The sequence below is a fragment of the Phyllobates terribilis genome, unplaced genomic scaffold (assembly GCF_046119375.1).
Source record: "Phyllobates terribilis strain yellow unplaced genomic scaffold, ASM4611937v1 Scaffold_7__3_contigs__length_470593459, whole genome shotgun sequence".
Classification (NCBI taxonomy): Eukaryota; Metazoa; Chordata; class Amphibia; order Anura; family Dendrobatidae; genus Phyllobates; species Phyllobates terribilis.
In genome coordinates, this window is record NW_027362767.1 from 403,946,357 (window position 1) to 403,964,694 (window position 18,338).

Sequence of the window (18,338 nt, forward strand, 5' to 3'; positions counted from 1 at the left end):
TATTAGATCAAGGTTATGCTCACATACCTCCCCTTGGTGAGCTCATATGAGGGCTGGTTGTGGGATGTGCTAGGTCTGTTAGAATTTCATGAGATCCCTAACTTTCCCTAACTCTTCGCCCCTGGAGGTCCCAGGTGGTAGATATTGTCATCATGTTTCTCATCGCTATAGAGATGAAACACGGCATGGATAGTATCATCCATCGGACCAATATTAAGTTGGAGGGTTTCTGTCGGTCTTACGGTGATGTGAGTGAATGCGTTATGTTCATCCCTTAGCTGCAACACTGAAAATATATCTCCCATAAATATCAGATTGATGCAAATTCCAATATTCACTGCTGACAACTGGCTCTCCAGTGTCTCAGAAAGATTCTTTGACCAGACAAACTCTTTGGTTTGGAAGTACTAGCCCCTCTGCCTAAATGAATCTCAGTGTCTGTTTCCCCAGCAAATCTCCCTGTTGTAATTACCTGGTTACTGCAGGAGGCACCTACTTCAATTGAGGTTGAAGTGTCATCTTTCTCTTTGTTGTAATTAGTTTCTTTCTTCCTTAGTTATAAGTAGTTCAATGTGTGTGTGTGGGGGGGGTGCTATGTCCTCTCTCTGGAGATGTCTTATGGATTTTAATTTCTCTGTTAACAAACCTATAAAAATATATATTTTAAGGATGTTATTAAAATATAATAAAAGAGCAGATTTAATATCAGAATATTTGTGAACTCTGCAACAGTAAAACAAATATATAAACTAGCAGAATCGCTGTTTATTGGGGTCATTTTGCTTTTTTAAAAAATGGAATAAAAAAAATTAGAAAGTTGTAAAAATCTGCAGCTCGTACAAAACCCTCATACAACTGTATAGACAAAAAAGCTACAGCTTTGGAAGGGGAAGAGGTAAAATGGAAAGCAAAGAGGGGCCCAGCGGGACACTGACTCCCAAGGGCCCACATAAGCCCTGCTGAGGGCACAGTCTCCGCCAACATGGCCGCCGCGCTGCAGACATCTGACACCAATATTCTTCACCCCCTACAGCCAAAACCAGCGTGCGAGATACGAATCCTCCCTCAGCCAATCAGCAGGCGCCATCTCCGTGCCTGACAGTGGTCAGGCCACCCAATCAAGGAGCTCTAATCTGCAGAGTGACCGCTGCTCCCACCAATGAGGACGCGGCCCCGTCATCCAGTAGGCGGGGCCGTTGACAGCGTACGGCGTTGCTGGGCAGCAGGCGCTGTGGGAGCTAGGAGTCCCCGGATGTTGAAGCTCGTAGGACAATATGGCGCCCGGGGCCGGAGGACAGTGAGAGGAGGAGAGCTTGGGCTCCAGGTGAGGACGGGGAAGGTGGCGGAATCGTATGGAAAGTACTTCACACTTACCACTGGTCCAGTCTTTGCTATTTATGCACTGACTTGTGTAGTGTGCGATTTTAATCGCCCGATTTGATTGAGGTTGTATCTGCTGTCAGTGAGGGAGGTGTGGGCTGCTGACAGGTCGTTGTGACAGTGCGAGAAATGGTAACTGTCTCATAATCAAGGGTCTGAGGTTCCTAACTTCTCTGCTGCCCCCTGAAGGTGGGACCCAGCACTGCACACAGCCATGTACAGCACTATTAGTGCTGGGACTGCTCCAGGGGTGTGCAGCTTTTTTGGGTTATATTCGGCCTCTGATCTTTTTATTCTATTTTTTGGGGGAGGAGTCGGCAAAGTGACCCTAGTAATGTGTGTATATATACAGGGTGGTCCAAAAGGAGGTGGACAGAAAGTGTAATAAGGTTATGAAGGGGGAGATTTATCAAACACTAAATTGCAGCCGCCTGTCTGGATCATCCTCCAATAAACCATGCATTAGACGTGGACGATAAGCTTTCCACCCAATAGATTTCAGGATTCGCATGATAGAAGCATGTGAAATTCCCAATTCCAAAGAGGCTCTTCTGGGGACTTTTTTGGACTCTGAACAAATGTTTCAGCAACAAGTTGTTTCTTATCTTCTGTACAGACTGTTTTGGGTCGAGCAGTTTTTGGAGCATTAAGGATTGAGCCAGTGGCATTGAATTTGTCACGAATGCGGTAAATGGTTTGTCTCTTTGGGGCTCGAGTACCAAATGTTTCAACCCAATTTGCTCTAACGGTTTCAGCATTTTGAGATTTCCAATACTCTGTTAAAATCCATTTTCTTTGATCTGTATTTAAATTATTTGCAATTATGTGTTATCTGAATTATCTGAAAAGAAAACAGATTTGGGGGAGATTTATCTGTGAAAACTAGATCTGTGAAACTGGCTCAGTTGCCCTTAGCAACCAATCAGTTTCCACCTTTCATTTTCCAAAGAGTCTGTGAGGAATGAAAAGTGGAATCTGATTGGTTGCTAAGGGCAAATGAGCCAGTTTCACTTTACACCATGTTTGATAAATCTCCCCATACATAACCTTATTACACTTTCTGTCCACCTACTTTTGGACCACCCTGTATATCCACTATGTGAGATAAAAGTTGTGATATTTTGTTCGGACTGTAAAGCTCATGACAATGACAAATGGGCAATTTTTTTTAATTTTACTTTTTTGGAAAAGGGGATGTGATATGAAGTATCCCAGCCAGAGGGGGCCTTCACTGAGCTCACAGTTGCCAACACAGCGCCATTGGAAAGGCGCAAACATGAGGGGAGATGAATTTCGGAAAAGACACCATCCACTATTTGCGACTTATTAAATGCTGCAATCATGATTGGCAGCAGCGTCTAAGATGTTAAACTGGCTCTGATCGCAGCAGTTAGACTCTGGTGCTTCCCGGCCCCTGGGCCTGCGGTGTGCCCGCCTGTGCGGCCCCGGCCCCTGGGCCTGCGGTGTGCCCGCCTGTACGGCCCCGGCCCCTGGGCCTGCGGTGTGCCCGCCTGTGCGGCCCCGGCCCCTGGGCCTGCGGTGTGCCCGCCTGTACGGCCCCGGCCCCTGGGCCTGCGGTGTGCCCGCCTGTGCGGCCCCGGCCCCTGGGCCTGCGGTGTGCCCGCCTGTGCCTCCTTGGCCCGCAGCGTGCCCGCCTGTGCGGCTCGGCTCCTCGGCCCGCTCCATACACGCAGTGCATACACAAGCCATCCATATGCAGTGGATAATGCGAATGCAAACCTGACTAGAATGGTCCCCCCCGGTGCCGCTGGCACTTGCTCAGTGCTGGCCCTGAATCTGACTGCAGGCATAGGATACCTACTTATACCTGTGAAGATGCCAGTCCTGGTACCAGGGGTGTAAATCCTCCTTGCAGTGCAGTATGGGTAGAAAATCTGAAGTCAGCTCTACTGTAAAATGGAAAATATTGGAGTAATTGATCTGAAGCAGGTCTTCATCTTTTTCCTGCGATGAGCAGGATCCCCACTACGATGCGGGATGGTCTGAAATACGACCTTTTTGAATGACCTCTGTGACATGTCAGTAAGACTGAACCGTTGTCATCTGGTGACTAATACCCCATCTTTCCTGAGGCTTGGCCAGTGCCGACCATTGAGGTCGGCTCCAAACACCGTGGCTCTGGAGAATCACGTGTGGTGTACTTTTCTGCTGCAGTGTATCGGATTGTGATGCAGATGCGGCTTGGTTTTTGCTTTTGTTGTAGAGTTTATAATGTCCAGGGTGAAATCCGCTGCAGAATCCAGTAAAGAAATAGTAATACGGGAACTTTTGCCCATAAATAGAGCTGTCCTTGTAGTGTGGCAGAAATGTATCCAGACTTCATACCTCCTGCTTTGAAACCCACAGCCAGTGACCAGTGAAGGACATGTCCTTATCAGTGTGGGCTGTGGTGTCTCTGTCACAGCTGGGGGACATGCTGGGCCCCTTGTCACTTTAACACTAGCAGGTGTGACATTGTTGTGAAGGATAAATCACAGAGATGAGTAGTCTGGGGGCGGTGAAAAGTTTGCACCTGACTTCTATGCCTCTTATCTTATCCCTCTTTACTATGGAGCACTACTGGGCTCCTGACTGCGGTTTCCTTACTCAGCTATGTCCTGAAATACCATAGACTATAAATGCGTCCATGACCACCACTTCCTTCTGAGGGGGTATTTCAGGGCCCACAAAGTTATCACCTAGCTCTCGTTAATGTTGGCATTAACGCTTTTATTACTGAATTGCTCTATGAAGAGTCCCAAAAATGGCTTGTTCATGCTTGACAGTTTTGCCACGGAAAATTTGTAGCATTTTACAGTACCAGCAAAGTGAATTAGATTTCTGAAATCTCATGCACACGCTGCTTATTTTGTTTCTTGCAAATTTCAACCTTCTAAGTGTTTTCAGATCTGCAGCGTGTCAGTTCTTTTTTTTTTTTTTTTGCAGAATTTTCAACCTATTCAATTTTTCCTGCCAACACTTTGGTTTTTGCAGCAGAGACATATGCTACAAATACTAAAGGTGTGCACATAACCTAAAAGAGTATTCCAAAAATTGAAATACTATGCCTATCACAGCTGGGTACTGCATAGCCCCTCGACCCTCAAAGTACTAGAGCTGCCCCCCTCTTACTCCAAGACCCATTGGGATCGAGAGCCGACCCCACTCCACCCCCACCCCTGACTTTTGGGGTTCGAGAGCAGCCTTTCCCCCCTGACCCATGGGGATTGAGAGCCGACCCCCTCTTTTCCCCCTCAACCCTTTGGAATTGAGAGCCGCCTTCCCTACTTTATTCTAATGGCAGATTATGCTGGTATAAATAAACTTTTTCTAATCCGTGGTGGTCCGAACTCTGGGATCTCCACTGTTTCCTACAATAAAGGGGGCTCAGCACAGCTGCCCCGATGCTGTCCGCTGTAGCAGGAGCTGTCCCTCTAGCTTGAATGAAAACTGCTGCTGCTTTCCTCTGGTGACCGGGAGCCGCTGCGCAATAAGAAGCAGTAAAATAACGCTGCGTCCCCTTAACTCTCAGAGAATCGACCACCACCGATCATAAAGTGATGACACATGGTAACGATAAGTGTTGCATCAGAAGATGGGAATACCCCGATAAGATACCTGCCCTGCGTGCCACGTCCTCAGCGTGTCCCATAGTAATGGGAAGCCTCGGCGTGTACGGACGATTTATCATTCTGGATTATTGACAGCACAGAATAAATGTTTACTATTCCAAGAAAGAAATGTGCGGATCGCTGCGTGCGCTGCACTTTCACCCTGATCAATGAACTTCCCGCCTGTGTTGCACTACATTGTGCTGCACCTCTGCGCTGGGCGAGTCCCATCGCTGTTATTTCCTCTGTTCTCTCGCTCCTTATGGACATTCCTGTTCTGCCCAGTGACTTACTGACCCTGGACAGGGAAGGGTTAAAGCAATAATCACTGGTAGGACAGAGGTGTGGCAGCTCTGCCATTGGCACAGTACTCTGATTTAAGGACTGGGTGCGGTACTGTCAATAGGACAATGCGCCGGGACTTTCACATTTATGGCTTATGTGGATTTAGCTGCCAAATCGTCACTTAGAACCCGGTGCTTCTGCTGCAGCCAGGGAAGAGTTATCGTGTATGTTACTTGATCAGCAAGTTATTATATGGCAGTAGTTATGCAATGTTGTGGAGTGGTGCCCCCTACTGTCCAAGTGCAGGCAGAGCGATGACAGCGCTGAGTGACAGGATGAGACAGGTGTATCGCTGTGAGCCATCATCCACCTTCCCTACACAAGCTGTGACCTGCTGCAGGAACAAGTGCATCCTCCTCCACACCCGTCATTACTGGAGCTCCTTGTCTGCCACTGATGGCTTCATCTTCATACAGCCGGGAAGGGAAAATTACAGGAGGATTCAACGAATGGCATGTCCCCAGCAGATGGGGAACTACAGTTCTCAGCATGGTATTGTAGAAGATCGGTATTAGGCAGGAGTCACAGCAGTCAAAACCCTACTCCACAATCATATGTATCAGCAGATTACTATGAGCAATATCTGCATGAGCTGTGGTGGGAATATTGCTGTGGAGACGTCCCGTCCCCCCCCATCTCTGGAGACTCTGGGGAAAGGCTCCTGCTTCACCACTTCTACCCTAGTTCTGGAGAGAGGCTCTCACCCCACCCTAGGGTTCTGGAGACTCTGGGGAGAGGTCCTTGCCCCACCCCATAATCCTAGTTTTGGAAACTCTGAGGAGAGGACCGCTTCTCCACCCCACCACCATAGTATTGTAGACTCTGGGGAGAGGACCCCTGCTCCGCCCCACCACCCTAGTACTGGAGACTCTGGGGAGAGGACCCTTGCTCCGCCCCACCACCCTAGTACTGGAGACTCTGGGGAGAGGACCCCTGCTCTGCCCCACCACCCTAGTACTGGAGACTCTGGGGAGAGGACCCTTGCTCCGCCCCACCACCCTAGTACTGGAGACTCTGGGGAGAGGACCGTTGCTCCGCCCCACCACCCTAGTACTGGAGACTCTGGGGAGAGGACCCTTGCTCCGCCCCACCACCCTAGTACTGGAGACTCTGGGGAGAGGACCCTTGCTCCGCCCACCACCTTAGTATCGGAGACTCTGGGGAGAGGACCCCTGCTCCGCCCCATCACCCTAGTACTGGAGACTCTGGGGAGAGGACCCCTGCTCCGCCCCACCACCCTAGTACTGGAGACTGTGGGGAGAGGACCCCTGCTCCGCCCCAACACCCTAGTACTGGAGACTGTGGGGAGAGGACCCCTGCTCCGCCCCACCACCCTAGTACTGGAGACTCTGGGGAGAGGACCCTTGCTCCGCCCCACCACCCTAGTACTGGAGACTCTGGGGAGAGGACCCTTGCTCCGCCCCACCACCCTAGTACTGGAGACTCTGGGGAGAGGACCCTTGCTCCGCCCACCACCTTAGTATCGGAGACTCTGGGGAGAGGACCCTTGCTCCGCCCCACCACCCTAGTACTGGAGACTCTGGGGAGAGGACCCTTGCTCCGCCCACCACCTTAGTATCGGAGACTGTGGGGAGAGGACCCCTGCTCCGCCCCACCACCCTAGTACTGGAGACTCTGGGGAGAGGGCCCCTGCTCCGCCCCACCACCCTAGTACTGGAGACTGTGGGGAGAGGACCCCTGCTCCGCCCCACCACCCTAGTACTGGAGACTGTGGGGAGAGGACCCTTGCTCCGCCCCACCACCCTAGTACTGGAGACTCTGGGGAAAGGGCCCCTGCTCCGCCCCACCTCCCTAGTACTGGAGACTCTGGGGAAAGGGCCCCTGCTCCGCCCCACCTCCCTAGTACTGGAGACTCTGGGGAGAGGGCCCCTGCTCCGCCCCACCTCCCTAGTACTGGAGACTCTGGGGAGAGGACCCCTGCTCCGCCCCACCACCCTAGTACTGGAGACTCTGGGGAGAGGACCCCTGCTCCGCCCCACCTCCCTAGTACTGGAGACTGTGGGGAGAGGACCCCTGCTCCGCCCCACCACCCTAGTACTGGAGACTGTGGGGAGAGGACCCCTGCTCCGCCCCACCACCCTAGTACTGGAGACTGTGGGGAGAGGACCCCTGCTCCGCCCCACCACCCTAGTACTGGAAATTCCTTATATGAAACTTTGCTTAAATTATGTAGTTGTTTCCCCATTTCCAAAAATGTCATTCTAGTCTTCAAATGTATCGTGCGAGGCTTGTAATTATCCAAATCTAATTGACAACTAGAAGGAGCACAAAGTAGAAATGTAATTTAGATATTATGTAACGCGATGTTCTGCAGCTAATGAATCGCGTTGGGCGCTCCTCTGTGTCTGTGGCATTCATTCTGCCCGGCTGAACATCACTGAGGCTGCCAGGGAACGCGGGGTCTACCACCCAAAGGTGGGCGCACTATAACCCGTGCTGTACAGCCCATATAGGGGCCTACTGGGTTGCGAAGTGGTCGTGCACTGCCCACCCTTGTTCTTGTGATCGGCGGTGGCCTCCGCTTTCGGACCCCCACCAATAATACATTTATCACCTATCTCGTGGATTAGTATGTGACGGAAAATGCATCAGATGAAGGACCGCACCAAAATGCATGGTTCTATTCATGAAGCAGGTAGCTCAGGATGAACAGGGAAGCACTGCAGTAATAGGGTCATAAGACAAATAATGATTCCCATCAGTATGTAATGGAGCCTGGATCACAGCTGGCCGTGCGGGGGTGGGAGTGGCTGATGCATTGGACGCTGTCCAGGTTTCATTCCTGGGCGCTGATAACTCCCATCATTCGCTCCTACACTTTGCATTATTTGGATTGCAGAGCTTTCAGCGGTCTGATCGTCGGCCTTGTTTTCCCCCCAGCATATGTCTCGCTGGTGGTTGTGTATTGTAAGTCGCAGCTGTCTCTGGTAACAAGTGTAAGCAAGCCCTTTTGGAAAGGATAATGCCACGTGCTCGGCTGGCACTCGCTGTGCCCATATTGTATATGCAGGGCACAGCATAATGCTTTGTGACAAAGGCGCTTATCAGGACGGACGTTCCCCTTTCATGTCACACACAGTTATTATTACACGGACGCCGACGCCGCAGGAAGGAGCAGAATCCATTGGCATCAGCTGGGCTATAATCTGAATAGTCATTTGTAGGGGTCATGTTACTTTAATACCCACTAGACCCAGGCATGTGTCTGGATACTCAGGGGGGGCCCGCCTGGAGATGGTCTCTGTGTCTCCTTCTACATTCCTCACATAGCTGTCCCATCCCCCTTGTCAGTAACCCCTTCACCCCAAGCACGTCTTAAGAATCTGTACATTGACTCCCGCAGTATGTTCTGCCATGTGCACAGGGCAAGCTTTGTGTATGGCTCATGCCGGCCACGGGCACAGCTGCTGCTCGCTGCAGATATCCACAGCATGGGTTATTGGGGTTCCTCGAGCATAGAGAAGCTTCATGTTATGGCTTCCCCTGTCATGTCCATATCGAATAATATCGCCCCTCTTTGAAAGGGGATTTTTTTTCAACCTCTTTGATCCATCATGGCTCTGATACTGGAAATGGTGACGTCCCATCCATGCGTCTTCTGTCCCCTCTCGTCAAACATTGGTGACAGGGTCTGTGGGTTGTGCATGCAATCAACAGAAATGGGAGACCAGTCTGTGGACGCTGCACACCATGGTAGCACGTGGTCTCCAAGCTAATCTCCAGTAGGGATGAGCGGACACATGGAAGTTCGAGTTCTGGTGTCCGACCTGAACTTTTATTCCAAAATTCGGTTAGGCTACCCGAACTTGAACCACAACCCAATCCCCATTGTGTTGGGACCGAACTTTTGAGCTGGAAAATATTCTCTCTCTCTGCAACGGTCTTCCGAGAGAAGTCTGTGTTTGGTGTTCTACGCCGAATACCTGTCCCTTATAAACCCCGACCTTTTGAGTTTGGGTTCACTTATCTCTAATCTCCAGCTATCGTTGCACCATCACTTAAGAGGATCATCTCCATCTGAAGACCACAAGGGCAACACCATTAAGATGTCTTCATGACGGAACGATGCACCAGTCCTTCTCCTGGGATCATGGGTCAGGGTGGCGTAATGACCCCTCTAGTCTCCATTCCAGGTGCACTAACTCTGCATTACATTGATATCATGGTATAACCAGTAGTACGGCCATTTCTCCAAAGTGTCCCCGGAGACAGCCTGCAACCTAACAATGCTCCCATGGCTGCAGCGGCTCCAGACTTGTCTCCCATCGAGCACATCTGCCGTCGTTGGTCAGCTATTGCAACGGAAGCTGCCAGCAGCGGATCATGATGATTTTCCAAGTTCATTCAGCGCGGCACCGCATTCCACAGACTATCATTAATAAGCTCATTTATAGCAGTCGAGGCTGTAAGTGCAGGGATTTCTGTTCCTCCGAATATGTGGTGAAAGTGGCAAGCGCCCTGCAGACACAATGCCCACGTCCATGAGCCTCTGTTTCTTCTTCTGGAGACTGCAGTCATGTGGAGGTCAAGACTTCTGACCTCTCGGTCATAAAACTATCTCCTGCTTTTCATCCGCCAACCTTCATATCCCCCTGTGCGGGATTATTCTGATCTGTTTCCTGGCTGTCACCACCTCCAGGGTGTTTTTATTTTTGCATGTTACAGTCTTAGTTTGTTCCTGGTCAGATAAGGTTGTAATGTTATCAGTCATAGGAACCGTCTGAAGATTGATCCAACAGATGCTCTGTGTGTTCTGGTTTCCCATACCAGTGATTTTGGGCCCCCAGAACACTACTGTATCCACATTCAGTGAGATTCTGGACACCGTCACTTTGAAAATAAAAGGTAAAGGAGTTGTCCGCTTTACGTAGAAGTAGCCCAGAGTGACTGATCAAAGATGGCACCATGTATAGGTGTGACAGGCAACCAGTTTAAGGTTCCCGTGCAGCGCCTCCACAGGCAAACCAGAGCATTACACCTATCGACTTAATAGGAATTCTTTGTGCATGGTGTTTGTAGATGTACTGATTTTTGTGGATAGAGTCCCCTCATTAGAAAAAAAACACCAAACTCCTGGGGTCCACCTCTATCCCTGTCTCCATTCATTGGCTGCAGCAGTGACATCATATTGACAAAGCTGCAGCCAGTCACTGAGATCAAAAGCTATGAGCAGCTCGTGCAGCCTACACGAGCAGAGCCGCAAAGCTCACTGAGTGTTTGCAGCGGTCATCGCTGCAGCCAAATAATGTTTTTGTTTTTTTAATTAATTTTAGTTTTCTGAAAAGGGGAGGAGAGCCGAGTCTTAGATCAGTTGTGTGATAACAGCTTATATAATATCAGGCTGTGCAGCTTGTGACCAGTCGGATGAGCCGGGTCACAGCGCTCGGGAACTCGCCGCCACCGCTCATTATTCTCTTTAATGCTTTGTGTGCGTACAAGCAGTGAAAGCAGATATACATTAACATGTGCACAACACGCCTTGTCATTAACCCCCGCCACCAGCACCTCCGAGCGTCTCCTGTGCCAGACAAAACTCGCTCCGCCTGTATTTCTAGAAGGCTAGGTGACACTTCTCCGCCAGAAAATGCTTGTGAGAAAGTTCATGGTTTCACACAGCCAGTGCACAAGGAAGGCGCAGTTTTAGGATCTTGCCAAAGTCCCCATAAACGACCTCAGGCCAATGCTGCATCCAAGTAGTGAGGGTCTTGCTGGGATGCAGCAATGGGGATTTATTATAGCAAGTCTTGGACGTCTGTATCCAAGGACGCCTATGTTATACAAGAGGTGCTGCTCATATCTGGGCATCGTGCAATGTTTAGGAAGTGCCCCTAAAAGCTCATCTGCGGCCCTCTACCCTATGAGAGGGGGGTTATATTACAAACTTGTCCATATTGCTGCTCATTGAGGGAAAGTTTTACAAGTACTTGGATAAATGAGACATGTTCCTGTACTAGGTCTGTACTGGAACCCGGCTTGTAGGATAAATCCGGGAATTGCAGTGTGCAGGATTGTGGCGATGCCAGCCTTCATGCCCCCTTTATATTTAGTCCTTGGTGTGATATTTTAGGCTTCTCCGGCGTTACAGAGCACGTTCATGTCTGTGTATTGTGATCCCGACCACTCCTGGCATCCCTCCGTCTTTTTCCTCTCCTCCCTCCTCCCATGGGCCGGGGAGGAGCTGATCTTTCACGTCATGAAACTGGCTGGGACAGCGAGAGGGCCTGAAACTTCCCATCAGACAGGAATTCTCTCCCACAGCCAGTGCCCTCTCCTCCTCGGTCTCTATGGTGTCCGGAGCCCAAAGCCATGCCAAGGGTGAGTCCTGCCTGTTTAGGGGTTGTGTTGTGTCACCTCAAGGGTTCCCTGCCCTGGATGTTAGTGCAACCGTGCCTCACCCATTGTTACACCGGAGCCACCTGCAGAGGAGAGCGATGTCCGTCATGTCCTAATGTCCGTCATGTCCTGCGGTGGTGACAGTCCTACACTCGTGGATCCAGGCAGAGTGGCTGACTATTGTCTCCTCTGCATTGGGTTCTTATGCCTTATTAACCCCTCAAAAGAGAACATCTGCGTGGGGAGCTTTGCGGGGTGTCTGGAGGTTGATCTCTATTGACCCTTTTTATAGCCCCATTCATATGGGACAACTTTACTGTTGTTTGTAGAAATGTGCTCGGTTACCAACCTTCGGGGTTCCAGCTGTTGTGATACTACAACTCTCAGCATTCCCTGACAGCTGGAGGTTGCTCATCTCTGGTGTAGAGTCTAGAGATAGGACATGACTGTGCATCATCTACCACCGGCAAATTGTGTACGTGCCCCCACACCGCTCCTGGTGCTGCGAGTGAGAAGGTCATTATCAGTCAAGACCATCTAGTCTTAGCTAAATGGGTGATCAAGTATCTGCAGGGGTCATGTCCTGATAAAGATGGAGGCTACATGTCCCCCACGCCTGTCTACCTGGTGCACTGCCCGGTTTTTGGTATCCACCGGGTGATGACTTTCTGAATGGAGCCAATTATTAATGCAGAGCAGGTTCTCCCATGTCTGTGTATTATTAATGATGGCAAGAAGGGAATACCAGACGTGTAGCCTACCATAACCAGCATATAATACTACACCGAGGTGGACGACAACTGTCACATGCAAGGAAGAAAAGGAGCAAATGGCATTGTATGGTCGGAGGTGCCATCACGCCAAGTGTCCTGTACCACCAGTCGTGGTCGTATCTTAATTTATCAGAGTACAGTACAGCTTTGTATTGCAGCACCCCGGGATCATTGGGACCCTCATGTCGGGGGGCTTAATTTATAGGAAGCCAATGAACAGATCAGTATGTGAGTAGATATGGCAGAGGATACACCACTCCGTCCTGCGCGGTCTTATCTATAGGGGTCCGGGCATCACTAATCCATCCTGTAAAGATTTGCAGCCAACATCCGTCAGTTCAACATTCAGCGGTGACGCTTAACCGCAGCCGCGGAGATTTACGCCAACTGAACCAGAAATACCTGACAAATTGCAGAAAAGGTGCTACACGCCAAGCTGCCTTGTATAGTAGGAAAAAAATCACCAAATGTATTATTATAGGAGCAATATTTCAGTACACCCACCCAGAGGTGGTCTACAAAGAAGGACGGTGTCTAGTTGCAAAAAAGTTTATTACGCTCCTTATCAACAACATCTTTACCAACTTGGAAAATCATGAATTATACGACACAACTGATTCTTCTTCATAGATGGCTGTTTTTTTTTTTATTTCCTTTTATTACTATTTTTCTTTTCTGTAAGATTCCTCTAATGCTTAATTAGACATGATGGGTCCGGGTTTTTGTAAGACCTAGGATGAGCACGTGGCTGTGGCGATTCTCATATTGAGAGATCCTGAATAATCAGATCAGATGGCAACTGATGCTTATTTAAAGGAATATTTAATAGCCACTTTATTTTGTTCACTTTTGGTTGTTACATGTCTGAATGAGCCCTAAGTCAGTTGTCTGTGCCAATCCATCAGAACACGCCCGCGATTCTCCCGGTTTCTATGAGGCTGTCACACTTGGGTCGGGAGACCGACGGCTGGCTCGTGCATTGCGGTCAGAGATCCACGGACGTCTGAATGAGCCTTTAAGATGGTAAGGCGAGAGTGCCCAGCTCTACAATGGTTTCTTAGTATTATATTTGTTTCTTGGAAACCCTAAGTGTCAGCTAATATGGCTGGCATTATATCTTCCACAAGGTTGTCACCCAGCTTTCCCAGGCTCCTGAAAAGCAAATCTATCTGGTGGGAAATAAAAGGGGGTATTACTCCATATCCAGAAGCTGCTGGATAGGACATGGTGACCATATTGGTTGCAACCCAACCTGAAATAGATAGAAAAGTGCTAAATTGGCTTAGGAATAATTTCCTAGAATTGATCTTTTACTCCCATCGTTCCGAGGCTGTCACGAAATAATTCAGGGGGCCACAGTTTAGGTTTACGGGCAGCACACGGACCCTTACTACTTTGGCACAGTTCACATGAGAGATCCCAAAAATCCTGAGCATGCCCCATCAGAAATCTTATTATTTTTTTTTTTTTTACAATTGGAGTCAGTAGGCGACCAATTCCTAGCAAGTGGCAAAAGTCCGAGTCCGAGGAAATGTTGCTGGAGTAGAGACGACTGGAAGACTAGTGCGGGGAGATGGCCAGAGCCGCAGTCCGCTCTGCAGTACGTGAACGCCTCCATGTATCCTGCTGAGCTCATGTGTTGCCGCTGGCGCGATCCTCAGGAAGGAAGCGGCGCTGCTCGCTGTGTGTGAAGATTGTTCTGTGGGGCTGAATCACTTTCTATTTTCACTGTGTAACCAAATAAATAAAAGATCCAAGGAGGTTTCTAGGTGTTGGTTCAGGGGCCCCCTGTAGTAAGGACGTTTCTAGGTGTGGGTTCAGGGGCCCCCTGTAGTAAGGAGGTTTCTAGGTGTGGGTTCAGGGGCCCCCTGTAGTAAGGAGGTTTCTAGGTGTGGGTTCAGGGGCCCCCTGTAGTAAGGAGGCTTCTGGCTGTGGGTTGAGGGGCCCCTGTAGTAAGGAGGTTTCTAGGTGTGGGTTCAGGGGCCCCCTGTAGTAAGGAGGTTTCTAGGTGTGGGTTCAGGGGCCCCCTGTAGTAAGGAGGTTTCTAGGTGTGGGTTCGGGGGCCCCCTGTAGTAAGGAGGTTTCTAGGTGTGGGTTCGGGGGCCCCCTGTAGTAAGGAGGCTTCTGGCTGTGTGTTCGGGGGCCCCCTGTAGTAAGGAGGCTTCTGGCTGTGGGTTCAGGGGTCCCTGTAGTAAGGAGGTTTCTAGGTGTGGGTTCAGGGGCCCTCTGTAGTAAGGAGGCTTCTGGCTGTGGATTCAGGGGCCTCTGTAGTAAGGAGGTTTCTAGGTGTGGGTTCAGGGCCCCCCCCTGTAGTAAGGAGGCTTCTGGCTGTGGGTTCGGGGTCCCCCTGTAGTAAGGAGGCTTCTGGCTGTGGGTTTGGGGGTCCCCTGTAGTAAGGAGGTTTGTGGCTGTGGGTTCGGAGACCCCCTGTAGTAAGTAGGCTTCTGGCTGTGGGTTTGGGGGCCCCCTGTAGTAGGGAGGCTTCTGGCTGTGGATTCAGGGGCCCCTGTAGTAAGGAGGTTTCTGGCTGTGGGTTTGGGGGTCCACTGTAGTAAGGAGGTTTCTGGCTGTGGATACAGGGGCCCCTGTAGTAAGGAGGTTTCTAGGTGTGGATTCAGGGGCCCCTGTAGTAAGGAGGCTTCTGGCTGTGGGTTTGGGGGTCCCCTGTAGTAAGGAGGTTTCTGGCTGTGGATTCAGGGGCCCCTGTAGTAAGGAGGTTTCTGGCTGTGGATTCAGGGGCCCCTGTAGTAAGGAGGCTTCTGGCTGTGGGTTTGGGGGTCCCCTGTAGTAAGGTTTCTAGGTGTGGGTTCAGGGGCCCCTGTAGTAAGGAGGCTTCTGGCTGTGGGTTTGGGGGCCCCCTGTAGTAAGGAGGTTTCTGGCTGTGGATTCAGGGGCCCCCTGTAGTAAGGAGGTTTCTAGGTGTGGATTCAGGGGCCCCTGTAGTAAGGAGGTTTCTAGGTGTGGATTCAGGGGCCCCTGTAGTAAGGAGGCTTCTGGCTGTGGGTTTGGGGCCCCCCTGCAATATGGAGGTTTCTGGCTGTGATTTTGGGGGCCCCCTGTAGTGAGGAGGTTTCTGGCTGTGGATTCAGGGCCCCCTGTAGTAAGGAGGCTTCTGGCTGTGGGTTTGGGGGCCCCCTGTAGTATGGAGGATTCTGGCTGTGGGTTCGGGGGCCCCCTGTAGTAAGGAGGTTTCTGGCTGTGGGTTTGGGGGTCCCCTGTAGTAAGGAGGTTTCTGCCTGCAGGCTGTGTGTTATGAGGGAGTATATATTGCGTTCTATTGGCTCCGCTCAGTTTTTTCCTGGGGGGCACATTAGGGTCAGGCGTTAACTCATTACATGCAGGCTTGGAGCAGTGATCTGCAACCTCCACTACAACTCCCAGCATGCCCTGACAGCCTGCCACAGTCCACTGATTAGGTGACAAGTTGCTGATTGATCGGACCCCCTTCTCTGAATGGAGCTCAATCACTGATCCTTTCAAAATAAGGACTCTCGTGATCGGTGGGGTCTCGACGATCGATTATCTATAGGGTCAGTTAGTGTGGCAGTGCGGTTGTACACCAGCAGTGCACAGTCTCCAGCATTGATCTCTCTGCAGACCCCCGTGCCCTGCGCTGCTGACGCCATGCAGGGAAGGGATTCTCAGCGTGAGATATTTCATCTACAAATCTTCCTTGTGTGAACGGAGCCCTGAGGATGGAGCTTTCCAGTGTAATGAAGGCTGATGGCTGTTAGGGAGCTGCTCAGTTCTGCATGACTGGTCTCCTTCTGGGGTAATGAGTTACTAATTAGGAGGAGAGCAGCCGCTGTGCTGGGAATGTGGGAGCTCTGCCTCTACAGCACAGATGACCTAGACCGCAGGTCCACCCAGCCTCGCCTAGGGGTACGAGACGGGGAGCTGCCTCCCAATAAGGTCTCCTATGATTAGCTATAGCAGGGACTGCCTTCTACTCTGCCATCTCCACCCTTGTGATAATATCATTTATATACTCCCTGCTTTGTGGATATGCAGAGCTTTGTGTTGGTAGCCTGCCCCCCCCCCCCCCCCCCGCTCCATTCATTGTCTATGGGAGCCCTGTATGAGTATAATCACACGTGCTGTTTTTGCAGCTTTTCTTTTTTTATGCAGCAAAAACCGCAGTATTGGAAGGAAAAACACTGCGTAAATACTTGCTTTTTTTCCCCTTTTTCGCGTGCGTTTTTATTAAAATGGGTGAAAGAATTGACGCTGCAGATCTGAGAAAAAAAAGCTTTAATGGTTCAATTGCACAAGGAAAAAATAAGCAGCGCGTGCATGAGATTTCAGAAATCATTCACTTTGCTGGTACAATAAAACGCTGCGTCCCCCCGCCCCCCCATGGGAGAAACTCCACGTGTGAACAATACCCTTTTTGGTCGCCTATGGCTGTCCCATAGACAATGAATGAAGTGCTCTCCATGCAAGACTATGAGATGTGTTCACATGGAGGTTTTTTTTGATTTGAGGAATTCTAGAATTCTTTAAAGCAGAAAAACCCGAGAGTTTTTTTCTTTTTTTTTCTTGAAGTGCTTTTTAATTGGACGATACCTAATTTGGAGCTGATCTCATCAGGGTTACACTTTAAAAAAAAGAAAAGACATGCACTTTTTTCCCCCATTATGTGTTTTTCAAAACCTCTTAAGGGAAAAAAGCTCAAACTCCTCAAATGAACAGTAAATGGATTTTCCACAGAAATTGATAGAAAGCGATTTCCCAGCTTTTTTTTTATGTGTATTTTTAAGGAGGATTTTTTGAGCAGATCAGCTCCTCAAAAAAATCCTGTGTGACCATGGCCTTATACTGTAGGCCTGCATAAATAGACTGACTCCTGCTCTACCTAGCAGACGACGTTAGATTTGGGTAGTCAGTGAGGGGTGCCGTGGCACAACACCAAACTGGAATAGATCCGAAGTGCACCGCTGTGGTCACCCTGTGAGATGGGAATGGAGCAAATGCAACATCCAGAATCCATGTGCTGCATTTTCCCTTTTATGAAGAAGCCTCTCTCGTCTCAAGATTTTAAATTGGATAGTTTTACCACTTGTTACCTAGGTTACCGGTCACCTCTGCACCATCAGTGCTTCCAAGTTCTTTCCAATCGCACTTGTATGCGCTGCTTTGAAACTGAACTAGATTGCTAGATCCCGGCAGCTTTATTGTCACTGTGCTCCTCCAACACTGCTGGGGCAAAGCTACCTCTATCAGCATGGGAGAGCGCACAGTGCCGGACAGCGGCACCACCATACTGCTAATCAAACTCTCAATCATCAGGAAAGCTCCGCATACCGGCACGCGGGAATCGAGAGCTGGACGCCCCTGAAAATCTGTCATGAGAAAATCCCTATACAGTCTATAGCAAAATATAAAACACACCATATACAGTGTTTTGGGGTTTGTGGCTTTTTTAATGCTGTTTTTACTTTGGCTTTTTTATGGCTTTTTTTTTTTCATAGGCACACCACAAATGCTGACCATTCAGGTTATCTCCTGTTCATGGTATAGGTAATAACTTCATGAGCTCTGGAGGTCTGACTACTATTACACCCAGTTATCCCAAGAACGGAGCTCGGCAGAGCCTTGCTTGGTTGCAGCGCTGGCCAGCCATGCTCCTCTCCTCTTCATTTATTCTCTGTGGGACTGAGGGAAAGACCTGAATGCTGTATTCAGAGAAAATGAATGAAGTGAGCTTGCATTCAGGCAGGGCATTCCAGAGCCGCTTTCATGGGGTTAGTAGGGACCCCATGGCCGGACCCTCAACGATCAGCAAGTTATCTGCTATCCTATGGAAAGGCACAGCCTCTGTATCCCTACTGGACTATTATATTATTGTTATCTAAGATCCTATCAGCCTTACACA

The 18,338-nt window shown here is 49.8% G+C and overlaps 1 protein-coding gene across 2 annotated transcripts in view; it reads left to right on the forward strand.

The window, feature by feature from the left end:
- Positions 1-1,170: 1,170 nt before the first annotated feature.
- Positions 1,171-18,338, forward strand: part of PAK4 (p21 (RAC1) activated kinase 4) — a 40,328-nt gene continuing 23,160 nt past the window's right edge. Inside the window, exon 1 of one of the 2 annotated variants that reach the window (XM_073641692.1) lies at positions 1,171-1,324. Coding sequence is in view for 1 of the 2 variants with exons in the window: in XM_073641691.1 (XP_073497792.1) it covers positions 11,642-11,672 (31 nt within the window). In the remaining variant the exon portion in view is untranslated. Of the gene's footprint in view, positions 1,325-11,516; positions 11,673-18,338 lie in introns of those variants that run through there. The other variant, XM_073641691.1, reaches the window with a different exon arrangement.